Source organism: Schistocerca nitens, chromosome 6 (genome assembly GCF_023898315.1).
Source record: "Schistocerca nitens isolate TAMUIC-IGC-003100 chromosome 6, iqSchNite1.1, whole genome shotgun sequence".
NCBI lineage: Eukaryota > Metazoa > Arthropoda > Insecta > Orthoptera > Acrididae > Schistocerca > Schistocerca nitens.
In genome coordinates this window covers 247,428,499-247,440,621 of record NC_064619.1, presented here as the reverse complement: position 1 = coordinate 247,440,621, position 12,123 = coordinate 247,428,499, and the positions used below count along the sequence as shown (strand labels likewise).

At 38.3% G+C, this 12,123-nt stretch overlaps 1 protein-coding gene across 1 annotated transcript in view; it reads left to right on the top strand.

Annotated features, from left to right (window-relative positions):
• Window positions 1-6,670: 6,670 nt before the first annotated feature.
• Window positions 6,671-12,123, top strand: part of LOC126263309 (dynein intermediate chain 2, ciliary) — a 196,700-nt gene continuing 191,247 nt past the window's right edge. Inside the window, exon 1 of the mRNA XM_049960398.1 lies at window positions 6,671-6,923. Within this exon, the coding sequence (XP_049816355.1) occupies window positions 6,671-6,923 (253 nt within the window). The remainder of the gene's footprint in view (window positions 6,924-12,123) is intronic.

The following is a 12,123-nucleotide window of genomic DNA, read 5'->3' as shown; positions in this document are numbered from 1 at the left end:
TCAAGCCAAGAAATTTGTTTTGGGATATTTTGGGCATGGTTTGTGTAGTAGCAAAATTTGTTCCAAAATTGTTGAATTTCGACCAGAAATGACATCATGCGGACATTGCTCAGGAATTGCTGAAAGAAATCTACAATGATCCAAAACTTCTAAAGAAGGTTATAAGAAGTAATGAAACATCGGAATACGGGTGTGACAAGGCCCAATGATCCCAAAGGAAACTATCTGAAAAGCCAAGACTTAAAAATATTTGACAAGTTCAATCACATGCAAAGGGTCTTCTCATTGTTTTCTTCGATTACAATAGGACAGTACATCATGAGCACCTGCCTTATGGTAGTTCAGTCAATAACGAATCCTACCTGGAAATTATGCACCATTTGCATGACGCTCTGTGAAGAAAGTGACTAGAACTGTGGCAAAAACACTCGTGGAAATTGCACCATGATAATCCTCCTGCTCACATTTCAATGCTTGTTCATGATTTTTTGGCTGAAAACAAAACTTTTATGTTGCCTCATCCACTGTACTCACTGGACATGGTCCCATGTTCTTGAAGCTAAATAAAACCATGAAAGGACATCATTTGATGAGATAAGAACAGAAGTACTGAAGGAGCTCAACACCACAATGAAAAGTAAGTTCCAGTAGTGCATTCAAGATTGGAGAAAATGCTGGCACAAGTGCATTGTTTCTAAGGGGGATTACTGTGAAGGGGACAAAGTTAATATTGATGAATAAATAAAGATACTTAAAGAAAAACAATAATTCCCGTTACTTTTTGATCACACCTTGTATTTGCCTTTGTAAGAATGATGTGGTTTACCTGATAGCCGTTTGGTTTTTCTATAAAATTTTTTCTTTTTTTTTCCTAGTTTCAGTTTGGGCTGTGTGTCCGAGTCTTACCTAAGTTGTCTTAGCTCCCTTACATTAAATTTCTCATTTACAGCTCTCTACTATTATTGCCAATTTTTGAACCACCAGGCTCTAAAATTTCCGTTTGATTGTTCCCTTCTTCCAAGATTACCTTTTTATTGTCATTTGCATTAGTTTGTCTCTCAGTGTACAGTAGAAATGCAATATTTAAAGATTTCTGGAGAACAATCAAAGGGGACTGAAAAAATAGTTATAACAATGATTTACCAATTGATAGTTTTATAGAGAAGTAAAAATTCAACTTCCAGACTCTTTCTGTCCACATTAGTCCCTTCCATACTACTGAGAAATACAACATTAATAAGAGAAGAGAAATTGTGTAGGTTTTTACTTATGTATAAATGATTGTTACTTCCATCTGAGGTCAGTTCCTTTGCTTAAATGCTCCATGAGGCACACATACCATCAGTGTCATCACTGTTGTCACTTTTTTTCTGATAATTAGGACCCTTTAAGGAGTCATCAGATGACAGTTCTGGATTTGAACCACTGGCAGCATTGAACACCAGAGTGCTTTCGTAGGAGTGCTTTCTTTAAGATGGCAGTCATTTTCTGCAGTACAATTACCAAATTATGGAAAAGTAAAAGCTTTTAACTTGCCAATTAGGATGTGTAACCTACTAAAATCTCTGTATTTAATCTATTAATTTTGTAATGGGCTATTCACTATGAGTAATGGGGAATCACTGGCAGCATTGAACACCAGAGTGCTTTCGTAGGAGTGCTTTCTTTAAGATGGCAGTCATTTTCTGCAGTACAATTACCAAATTATGGAAAAGTAAAAGCTTTTAACTTGCCAATTAGGATGTGTAACCTACTAAAATCTCTGTATTTAATCTATTAATTTTGTAATGGGCTATTCACTATGAGTAATGAACCATAACTAGTGGAAAAGTGCTCCTATTGCAGCACAAAAAAATGATTTTATTCCTATTTATTTGAAAGACTCTGACTGAAAAGTGGGATACCAGCCACCTTATTCTACCTTCCTCAGGGCCTTTCAAAATTTTCCAAAAAATTGTGACATGCAAACAGATTTGCTTTTTATTTAACATGCATCTCATCTCAAACTCCCACAAGCTCCCCTAACTGTAATCAATCGTGCCCACTAGTCCATCACTGAAAGTCAGGCATACCCATCCACTCCCAGTTGCTCTTTCTCACACACTCCTCCAGCCCAACTCATTGTCATTATCTCTTCGAGTCTGTCTCATGTGTCTCCTCTGACTGTTACTGTCTTCCTCTTGCTCTCTCTTACTGCTAATCTCTCATTCCTTCTTTCTCCTTCTGCCATCTCTTCTTGCTGTCATTGTCTCTCTCTCTTTCTCTCTCTCTTCTTCATTATCATTGACATAGACTCTGTCTCTCATTATCACTGGCTCTCACGTACTTTCACTTTCTCTTTATCCCCCCCCCCCCCCCCCCCCCCCTCCAGCACTCTTTCCTTCACTCTTTGCCTAGCACTTTTACATCGCTGTCATTTATCTTCCACTGCCGCTGTGTCCTTCTCTTTCTCTCACACGACCATTGTCTCCTTTGCTCTTTCTGCAACACAACCACTGTCTGCTATCTTCCAGTGTTTATTACTTCACCACCTCTTTGCCACTGCCACTGTTGTCTCCTCTCATCAGCATTAAAAAAATGCAAATATGTTGACATGCCAAAATTTTTGGAATTTTTTTTTATAAGTGCTGAGGAAGGTAGAATGAAGCAGCTGGTACCCCAATTTTCAGTCAGAGTCTTTTAAATAAACAGGAACATATTTGCATCTTTTTTGCTCTGATAGGAGCACTTTTCAATTGATTTCCTTCTTTTCCCTGCTGCAGCAGGGCATGTTACTCGTATGAAAATATATGTATTGGTCAGTAAATTTTAGGTACTTTGCTTATGTGAAATTTAAAAAACACAAAACTAATTTTATACCTCAGACCAGATTTTAGGTGCAAAATTTTTTTCGTGTGCTTGAGTACTACAAAATGGAGTTCCCAGAACCCTTCTGGTGATAACAGAGACACTTTACAGCATTTTCCTCCATGCTGCATCACTTTATAAAGTATGTTGTTGCCTCATGCCATATTTTATGTGCACATTTTACATTTACAGCTAGGGTAACTTTAAACCTCTGTGTCTTGGAAACAAATAAAGATATGAAGAAAGGTTTCAAAATCTGTATCCTGGGAATGCATCGTAAAAATTACAGCCATATACTGTGCATAGCCATTTCAAAATACGTGACTGAGTTTTGGTACCTGAAGAACAAGATTTTTGTGTGTTTCTTGAAAACAGATAAAGATTTTTGAAAACAGGGAGCTGGCTCTTCTAGATAATTGCCATTGGAATATACCATTTATTTAGATTTCACCTCATACAAGACTTTACATGTAGAAGTAGGGTTACTTTGAACCTCTGTATCTTAGAAACAGATAAAGATATAAAGAAAATTTTTCAGTTGTTCCAAATTAGGATCTTAGGTATATGTTGCAAAAAATTTCAGCCATCTGCTGTGCATAGCTTCTTGGACTCCTCGGTTTGGCTTTGTTTAGTTGGGGGTAGTGAAAATATTTTAAAAAACCCTTTTTGTGTGGTTTCCCCAGAAACTGATCATGTACTAATGGTGCCTCCATAAGTCCCATGAAGCCCACTGTAGACCACGTTAAATGCAAAAAGAAACAACTAATTTACTCCATTTGCCTAAGCAGGAGAAAGTGTGTGATATTCATACCTTGACTCTGTCTTTAGGATAGTGACACTAAGACAATCTTTCTGTTGGGTATACAAGTGGTCCGTAGTACAAGGGCTATGCAAAACACTTGACACTGCCTTGTTTTCACCAATAGAACCTGAAGTATGAGCCCTAGAAATGGCCATGTGTACGTGTAGCATTTTGGAACACATTAGGTACCCATGTTGTCCCACACATGTTGATGATTTACCACAGCCTGCAATAGCATTACTGCCTGATGATGAAAATATATTATAGTAAGTAAGTCAACTTTAATTCTCTTCATTTGCACATGTTTGAGTCTTCCCAAATTATGAATTTTTCTTCCTCTAGAAAACATGTAGACAGCACAACAGCAATGGCTTGAATGACATATTACTCACAATAGATTGATATGTTCCATGGACCACAATAATGGATATGCAGTGTTGTAGACATTTATTGCAAGCGTTATGTCAATAAAGGATATGTTGGGTACTGGCTGCTCCAGATTTTTGATACATATTTCAAAATTCACAGCTGTTGTTACATCAATGAAATAATCAATTTTGAAAGTATAGATAAAAAATCTACTCACCACGTGGTGGCAGGAGAACACACACATATAAAGATTAAGGAAATGTGCAAGCTTTCAGAAGCAGTAGCTCCTTCTTCTGTCAGAAGGGGTGAAGGGGAAGGAAGAGGGATAAAGAAACATGCCTGATGAAGTTTAGAAAATGGGGAGAGTATGGAAAAGTTGCCCAGAACCCTGGGCCAGGGGAGACTTACTGAATGGGGTTAGAAGGAAAGACTGATTGTTGGGGACTGCACTGTAAGTGCTTTGAAAATCCTAGAGCTTAAGAGGTGGAAGATAGGGTAGTAAGCAAGACAGAGATTATTAACAAAACATAGTGAGAGAGTTAGTAAGAGCAAAAAGCTAAAGCTAAGTGCATTGTATAAGGTGGATGTGGGGGGTGGGGGAGTAGTTACTGAGAATAAGTGCTTGGCCAGCCTCTTAACATCCCCCAGCCTACACCAGAGGAATGATATCTCTGATCACAAGAACCAGCCACATCAGTACAGTGTTCTCAATCTCTCATCTAAGGCACCCTCCCCTCCTGAGTTATCTGTATTATGCAAGGGTCTCATTTTCAGTCCTAAACCTGTGCATTCAGTTATGCTGCTTTGGTGAAGGACCTACTTTTCTTCACACTTAATGTCAACTGCAAATATCCGTCTGCAACCCAATCCCAAAACCTTTCCAACAGCAAACCTGACATTGAACTATGCCTTCAACAGTTCTGATCACTATTTCAACTTGATACAACCACCTCAAAATCACGTCTTACAAGCCTTCTTCAGTCTCAGCATTTCTTCTCAATGACCAATCCTCTCTTCACTCCCCTTTAGTTTTCTATATCTTTTATTTCCTGACCACTTAAAATGCACTTAGCTTTCCACTATTATTAACTCTTGCACTATATTTTGTCAGTAATCTCTGTCTTCCTTATTGCCCTATCTTCCACCTTTAAAGTCTCAGGTTTTCAAATTTCATCCCACTGCAGTCCCCAACAATCAGTCTTTTCTTGTCACCACATCCAGTAAGTCTCTCGTGACCTGGGGTTCTGAGCAACTTGTCCAAACTCTCCTTGTTTCCTAAACTTTGCCAGTCTTTTTTTTTTTTCATCCCTCTTCCTTCCCCTTCAAACCCTTCTTCTGACTGTTGTCATGCCATTTAATGCCATAGTACTGCAAAGGAACCAAAATTGTGTAGAAGCCAGTGTGCTACTGTGACATTAAACATGTAAGTGATTTTGTAGATGCACTGTACACTGTCTCCAGAATAGTTAAAGATAGAGGTTCCACTGTTTTGTCATTGAATAATTTGATTTTCCAAGACAGCTGTGAAGCAGAAATGTCAAAATTGCCAGTTTTTTAGATATATCTTTAGACTCTAAACCCGTAAATAACAGTACCCACTCTAATTGCTTGATGAAGTTTAAAACAATTGCTGTTGGTGCCTGTACACTGTCAGAACTGTTCAATACAATGCTTCATACAGGGTAGAATGGAGCAGTACAATTTTCTGGAAGTCTTTCAGCTTAGAGAATTATTTGATTTTCTATAGAATTCGTTCTGTTGTGATCATCTCTACAACTAAATGGAATAATTTTTGTTGGTATATTCCTTTATAATTGTAACAGACATTTTAAAAAGCTGCCTTCAATATTATATTTAGAGGGAGGAATTTCTGTAGTTACTTATTTCTAATTACATTTATTTTTAATTATGTTTAACCCTTTCAGTCCTACATATATCATTTAGATTCACAACATATTAATCATTCATTTGTGTTAGATCAGCTACACAAATGTTGAATGTATATTTGTGCAACGTTCACATTACATTATTTTATTTGGCTTGCTTTAAAAAATCAAGTAGTTTATAGCAACTATAAAAGTGGGTTGTTGTTAAAATACTTTGTTATATTTTTAACAATATAAGGAAAAGGGTAGATTGCTACTTTCCATAAAGACGGCACATCGAGTTGCAGGCAGGCACAACAAAAACAGTGTTTCTCTTTTAGCTTTCTGCAGAATACTACTTCAGAAAAGGAAACAAACACACATTCATTCACACAAACAAGCACAGCTCACACACACATGACTGCCATCTCTGGCAGATTGGTCTCATCTGCTGGAGATGATGATCATTTGTGCATGAGATGTGCTTACTTTTGTGAATGAATGTGTGTTCGTGTTGGATGAAAGCTAAATGTGTAACGGTCTTTTCGTTGGGCCTCTCTGCAACTCAGTGTAGGAATCTATCCTTTTCCTTACATCATTGATATTCCAACCTGTAGTTTTCATTGTTTGATATATATATTTGTTTAATGAATGAAAATAATATGTATAATGCAACAGTCTAATGGACTGAAATTACTAGATTCTCACTTTTCTCTAAGGCTGTGCACTATATCCTCCTGTGTATTATCTTACATATTTTGAATTGGCATTACTATACAATGTATGCATGACTGTAGATATCAATTTTAGGTTTTTATATGTTTGTCTACAGGAACAGAAGGAAGATATTACACGTGTTCTGACTGCAGTAACCAGTAAAGTTCCTGATAATGTAGTACAATTCAGCTTTAAAGAACGTTCCTTTGTTCCTGTTCCTCCACCAGAGCCTACAATATTTCTCCTCAGTATTGAAGGAACGTGTCTGGCCAAGGACTCTGAGGATGCTCGTTATCAGATACTTGCAGAAGGAGGAACAATCGGTGCAGTATCTGTGTTTAATATCTCTAATAGAACATTACTTTGAGGCTCATATGTTAGTTGAAAAAAGTGATCATATCTATATATATTATAAAAACGTATGTATGTATTTATGAATGAATGAATGTAGTTTTCACGTTTCCTAACCCCATGGACCAATTGCAACCAAACTTGGTATACATATGGCCTATTGTTTGCAAAGAAGTGCTGTGGTGGTAAGAATCAGTTCCCATTAAGATGGGATGGTGCTGAAAATGGGCTGACATAGGAGAAAGACAAAAAGAGTGAGAGAGAAGGGAGAAGGGAAAGATGGACAGAGAAGGAGGAGGAGATGGACACAGAGGGGGCAGGAGGCATTGGACAGAGAGGAGAGGGGAGTTGACTTGATGGACAGAGAGATGGTGGAGGAGGAGATGGACAGAGAGAGAGAGGGGAGGAAGAGAGGTGTGCAATGCATGTGACATACAGGTACGCGGGTGAAGCTGCAGGTAAAAATCTAGTATTCAAATAAAGAGGGTGTTATTAATAACTTGTACACATATTACAAATTTAAAAGCAGGAAGACAAAAATGTAATGGACATCTCTTGGCATGTGACACTAACCATCAAGATTCTGTAAACTTGTGTAATTGATATTGAAAATCATAGATCACAAGGCAATACATTTTAAGACGTAATTTTTAAGACATAATTTTGTAATGGAAAACATCAGTTCCTCTCACTTTTAGTGTATTTTAAAATAAATTGGAATATTTATTTCATTTATTTATTTTCTCTCGTGAATTATTTCTAGTGTGAGTGTGTCTAAGGTGTTTCGCAACAATCCTCATAGCCCTCAAGAACTGCAGCAGAACATTTCGTATGAGATGGCAGCAATTCCGGCAGTCCAGTGTTGATCCACTTTCAGCAACTTGTCGGCCAGAGCTCAAAAGTGCCAACAGATGAGTGGTGGTCACTTTCAACATCTGCTGTAGTCAACTTAGTACTGTATTTCCTTTCCTCCGCTGTGATTCTTTGTACCCTGGAACTCTGTTTTCCAGGCTACTTTGATTTTGCCCACCCCATACAATGTATGTGTGCTATACAGGTCTAGTGAATCACATTAATTGTCTGTCCTCCTATTGGTAATTTCATAATGTCATTTCCTAAATTGCCATGTCACATCCTTCCCTCTCTCCTGCTGTCAATCTGAGGCCCGCAGATCCCAGTTGCATCTCTGACACACTGTTATGCTTTGTTAATATTCAAGGATAGGAATGAAGCCTTACTTACTGGGAAACTGCTGTCTTTATTTATCAGTTCATTATGTCTTCACATTCTTTTTAAAACACAATCCCAACATATGTTGGCCTGTTTTAACAGTTTTGTGGCATCCTAGTTCATGCTTTGTCATAGAGCACAGAGCTTGCTAATCTCTGACTAAGAGAGTACAGCAACATATTTGCAGCAGCTGCAGACAGTTTTCATGGAGAACAGTTACAACCAGCATACTATGAAATGGAAGAAGTCTAGTCGGCAACTTGCAGAGGGAAAAGAGAAACCTGTTGCTATATTTTCTGTTCTGTACATTGATAACACATCGGTGAACATTGGAAAAATCTTCTAATGCATGTTCTGCCTGCCACCAAAGTTGGCATATGGTTGGAGGTCTGTTAATAACAAACTATTTCTCTAGAAACCAGGAGTCTACCACATCTGGTGCGAGTGCAGGAAAATGTACATTGGTCCCTCAATCCAGATGGCACAAGAAAGATGCATGAAGCATGTGTCACACAGATAAAGAACAATCAACAACCTCAACTGTCACAAAGGATTCTGTCTCCAAAGGACACAGTATGAATTACAACAGTACCAGGTTGTTAAAACATGCTGAAACATTTTGAGGTTGCACTGAAAATAATCTGTAGAACTCCACCTACAAGATGAACTGATAAATAAAAATAGCAGTTTCTATCTAGGTAAGAGTTGAGTCCCACCCTTGAACATGCTCAAAACATGACAACACTCTGTCAAAAGATTGGAAAGATCCTCTTGTGCCATGCCAACTATGACCTGAGAGCACATCGTGTAGACATGTGTCATCGAACCCGGCAGCATCAAGGGCTTGGTGGTTGCGGTACACTGACTGAGGATCACAACTTGACTTCCACTGGTGCACTTTGCCCTCTACCTCACTTGTATAGCCATGCACAATCACTACTTGCCCAAGATTAACAGGGTGATTTAGGAGACATGCCACATAATTTGTGAGGTGATTCGACATGTGAAAATAAACCGAAAAAGTTCTGTGAACATGTGTCCAGTTTTCAGCCATTATGGAACTGGAGTAGGTTGAAGACTACACACATCCATGAATGATTATGAAGACAAGTGTAAATATTACTTACTGAAATGTTGTGTAGGCGCTGTGTTAGACAGAATAATAGTGGGACAGAGACCTATCCATTCTGCAAGAGGTGTTCAAAAAAATCCACCATCCATCTCAATGCAGTTGTCAACACGTTGAAGGGTGTGTTGTATTGTTCATCAAAAATCATCTCAGTGGGCTTTAATGTGTTAGTGCTGTGAGTGACAAGTTCTCCATGTTTATCCACCTTTGTAGTTTATACATCTCCCTCTAACCAGCCCCATAAACAGAAGTTTAATGGTGTTAGGTCAGGTAATATGGCAGGCCAGTTAATGGATCCATCATGGCCAATCCACCATTGAGGAAAGATGTTGTTCAGATACTGGAATACTTGTCTGGTACAGTGAATTGGTGATCTATCATGTTTCAGGTACATTTGCCATCGTAGCTCTAATGACACTTCTTCCAAAAGTGCAGGTATGTTTTCTATCAGAAAATGTGAATATTCTGCAACTGTCATACAATTTGGGAGGAATGCAGGCCCTATCATCAGGTCATCAATCATAGCACACCAGACGTTTACTGACAACCTAACTTGGAATCTTGTTTCCATAGAGTCATGTAGGTTCTCCATCACCCATGCCTAATAATTTTGGATGTTCATAATACCATTGCATGTAAATTCAGCTTCATCTGTAAAATAAAGTGTAGTGAACTACATGATGCCTCTGTGTACAGCCAACCAGTTACAAAATCGTTGTCTGCTTACTAAGTCACCTGGATACAGATGCTGCACGGTCTGCACGTGGAATGGGTACAAGCCCTCAGAATGTCACATACGTCACATTCATGTTTGTGAAGTATCGAACGGATGACTAATGCACCATGTACTGGTGGTGGGACTCCATTGTACCATTGCAATAATATCTTCCCTTTCCTCAACTGACTGGATGGCCTCATGTTCTGATGTTATATGTACACAGGGTAGTGTTCTGGATTCACGTAATGTTTGAAAAACCTTGGGAAGTACCCTGTCACAGGAGGTTTATTATTCAGGGAAATGACTCTGCTATTCTGTCACAGCTGCACAGAGACTCCATTACAGTACCTGTACACAAACAACTTGTTTGCATATTCCGCATGGGTGAACATATGTGGCATATTGGTATTCAAGGACACTACGAACTTGCTCAATTAAACAAGACAGAAACCCAATACACTCAATTAAACAACACTCAAGCATGACACTTTCATGGCCTCACGACTGCTCACTTATCCACACCGTAATTGCGCACTGGGTATGCTTGCAGCTATTGCCTTGGTGCAATGTCACAGTCCTGCCATCTGTTGGAGAATCCCCACATCTCTTGTGGGATGGATCAGTCATCTGCCCCACCATTATTCTGCCCACCACAGTGCCTACACAGCATTTGGGTAAGTAATATAAACACCTGTCTTCATGATCATTTGTGGATGTGTGTAGTCTTCAGCTTGCTCCAGTTCCATAATGATAATAGATCAGACACATCTTCATAGGACTTTTTTGGTTTATTTTCACATGTGGAATCACTCACAAGTTATGTGGCATTCCTCCTGAATCATCCTGTATAAGGTGGTACCCAATGGAAGACAATCCGGTCAGTCATAATGAGCCCCTCAAGACAGTAACAAATCAGCTTGCCGAAATATTGAGTCGTTTAGGTGACATTATCTTTGTGAGTACCTGAGAACACTTCAGTATCATCATACACTGGTAAAGCCTAAAATAAAACTAATAATTGATAATTTTCAAGAAAAATTCATTTAATGTTTTGATGAGTTGAATTGACTGTTAGGCTTTATTATAATTGAATCAAGAGCAAAGGGAGCTATTTTTTTCCCTTATCTATTAAGTGGCACATCATATATATCACAACAATTAGAACAGATCCAGTATTGATTCCTGTCATAAACATAGAATGAGTATTTCCCACTCTGAAGGTGCCATTTCCTTGTGTGCACTACTTGGGTTTCTTAGTGTGACGTGATTCATCCTTTTAGTTAGATAGAATCGAAGGCAGTTACCAACAAGGTCTCCAGTACTGTAATATTTAACTTTCTGTAGGAGAATACTGTAAATTGCACAATATTTTTTTAGCAAATAAAGAAACTAACATTTAATGTAATTTGTCTTTGGTATGATCGTTTTGTAAATTGAAAAACAGTGTGAGCAAATTCGATAACTTTTTTATTTTGCCTGTTTCAGTTGCATTGATATAAAATTCAGCTGTAGTGGTTACTGGTTTCAGTCTGACATGTCCATTCTCAAGCTTCACACCTTGCTATTAACTGTAATTATTGTGCCAAAAGGCATGAACACCTTCTGTACACCAAAGTATACAGTGGGCAACAAGTACCCTCATTGGTCTAAGCCTGTGTGCCCATTGCAACTGACTGACCCCCTTCTGTAATCCCTCTAGAGACTAGGGTCAACTGAACTTACCCATGCCAAATGTCAACTTTGTCCTGTAACAGAATTGTCTGGCATTTGATGTCATATATAACCAAGCAGAAAAACAGAGCATTGAAAATATTTTTTTGTGTCTGTATTAGTTTTTGATACATAGAGTATGTTGACTGAATGATCTCTAGTAGATCCTGAGGTCTATGGCAGTTTGGTTAGTTTTGTTGAAAGGCCGCAGTTTGGTTGTGAGTTGAGGAAGCAGTACTGAATGCTTCAGTTAACGCTGAGACTAACTATCGTATTTTGAGATAGCTGTGTTATTATTGTGTACATAATCTTTTCAAGAATCTTTGAGAAGAAGGTAAGCAGTGGAATTGGTCAGCAGTTATCATCTACCTCACTAAATTTCTTA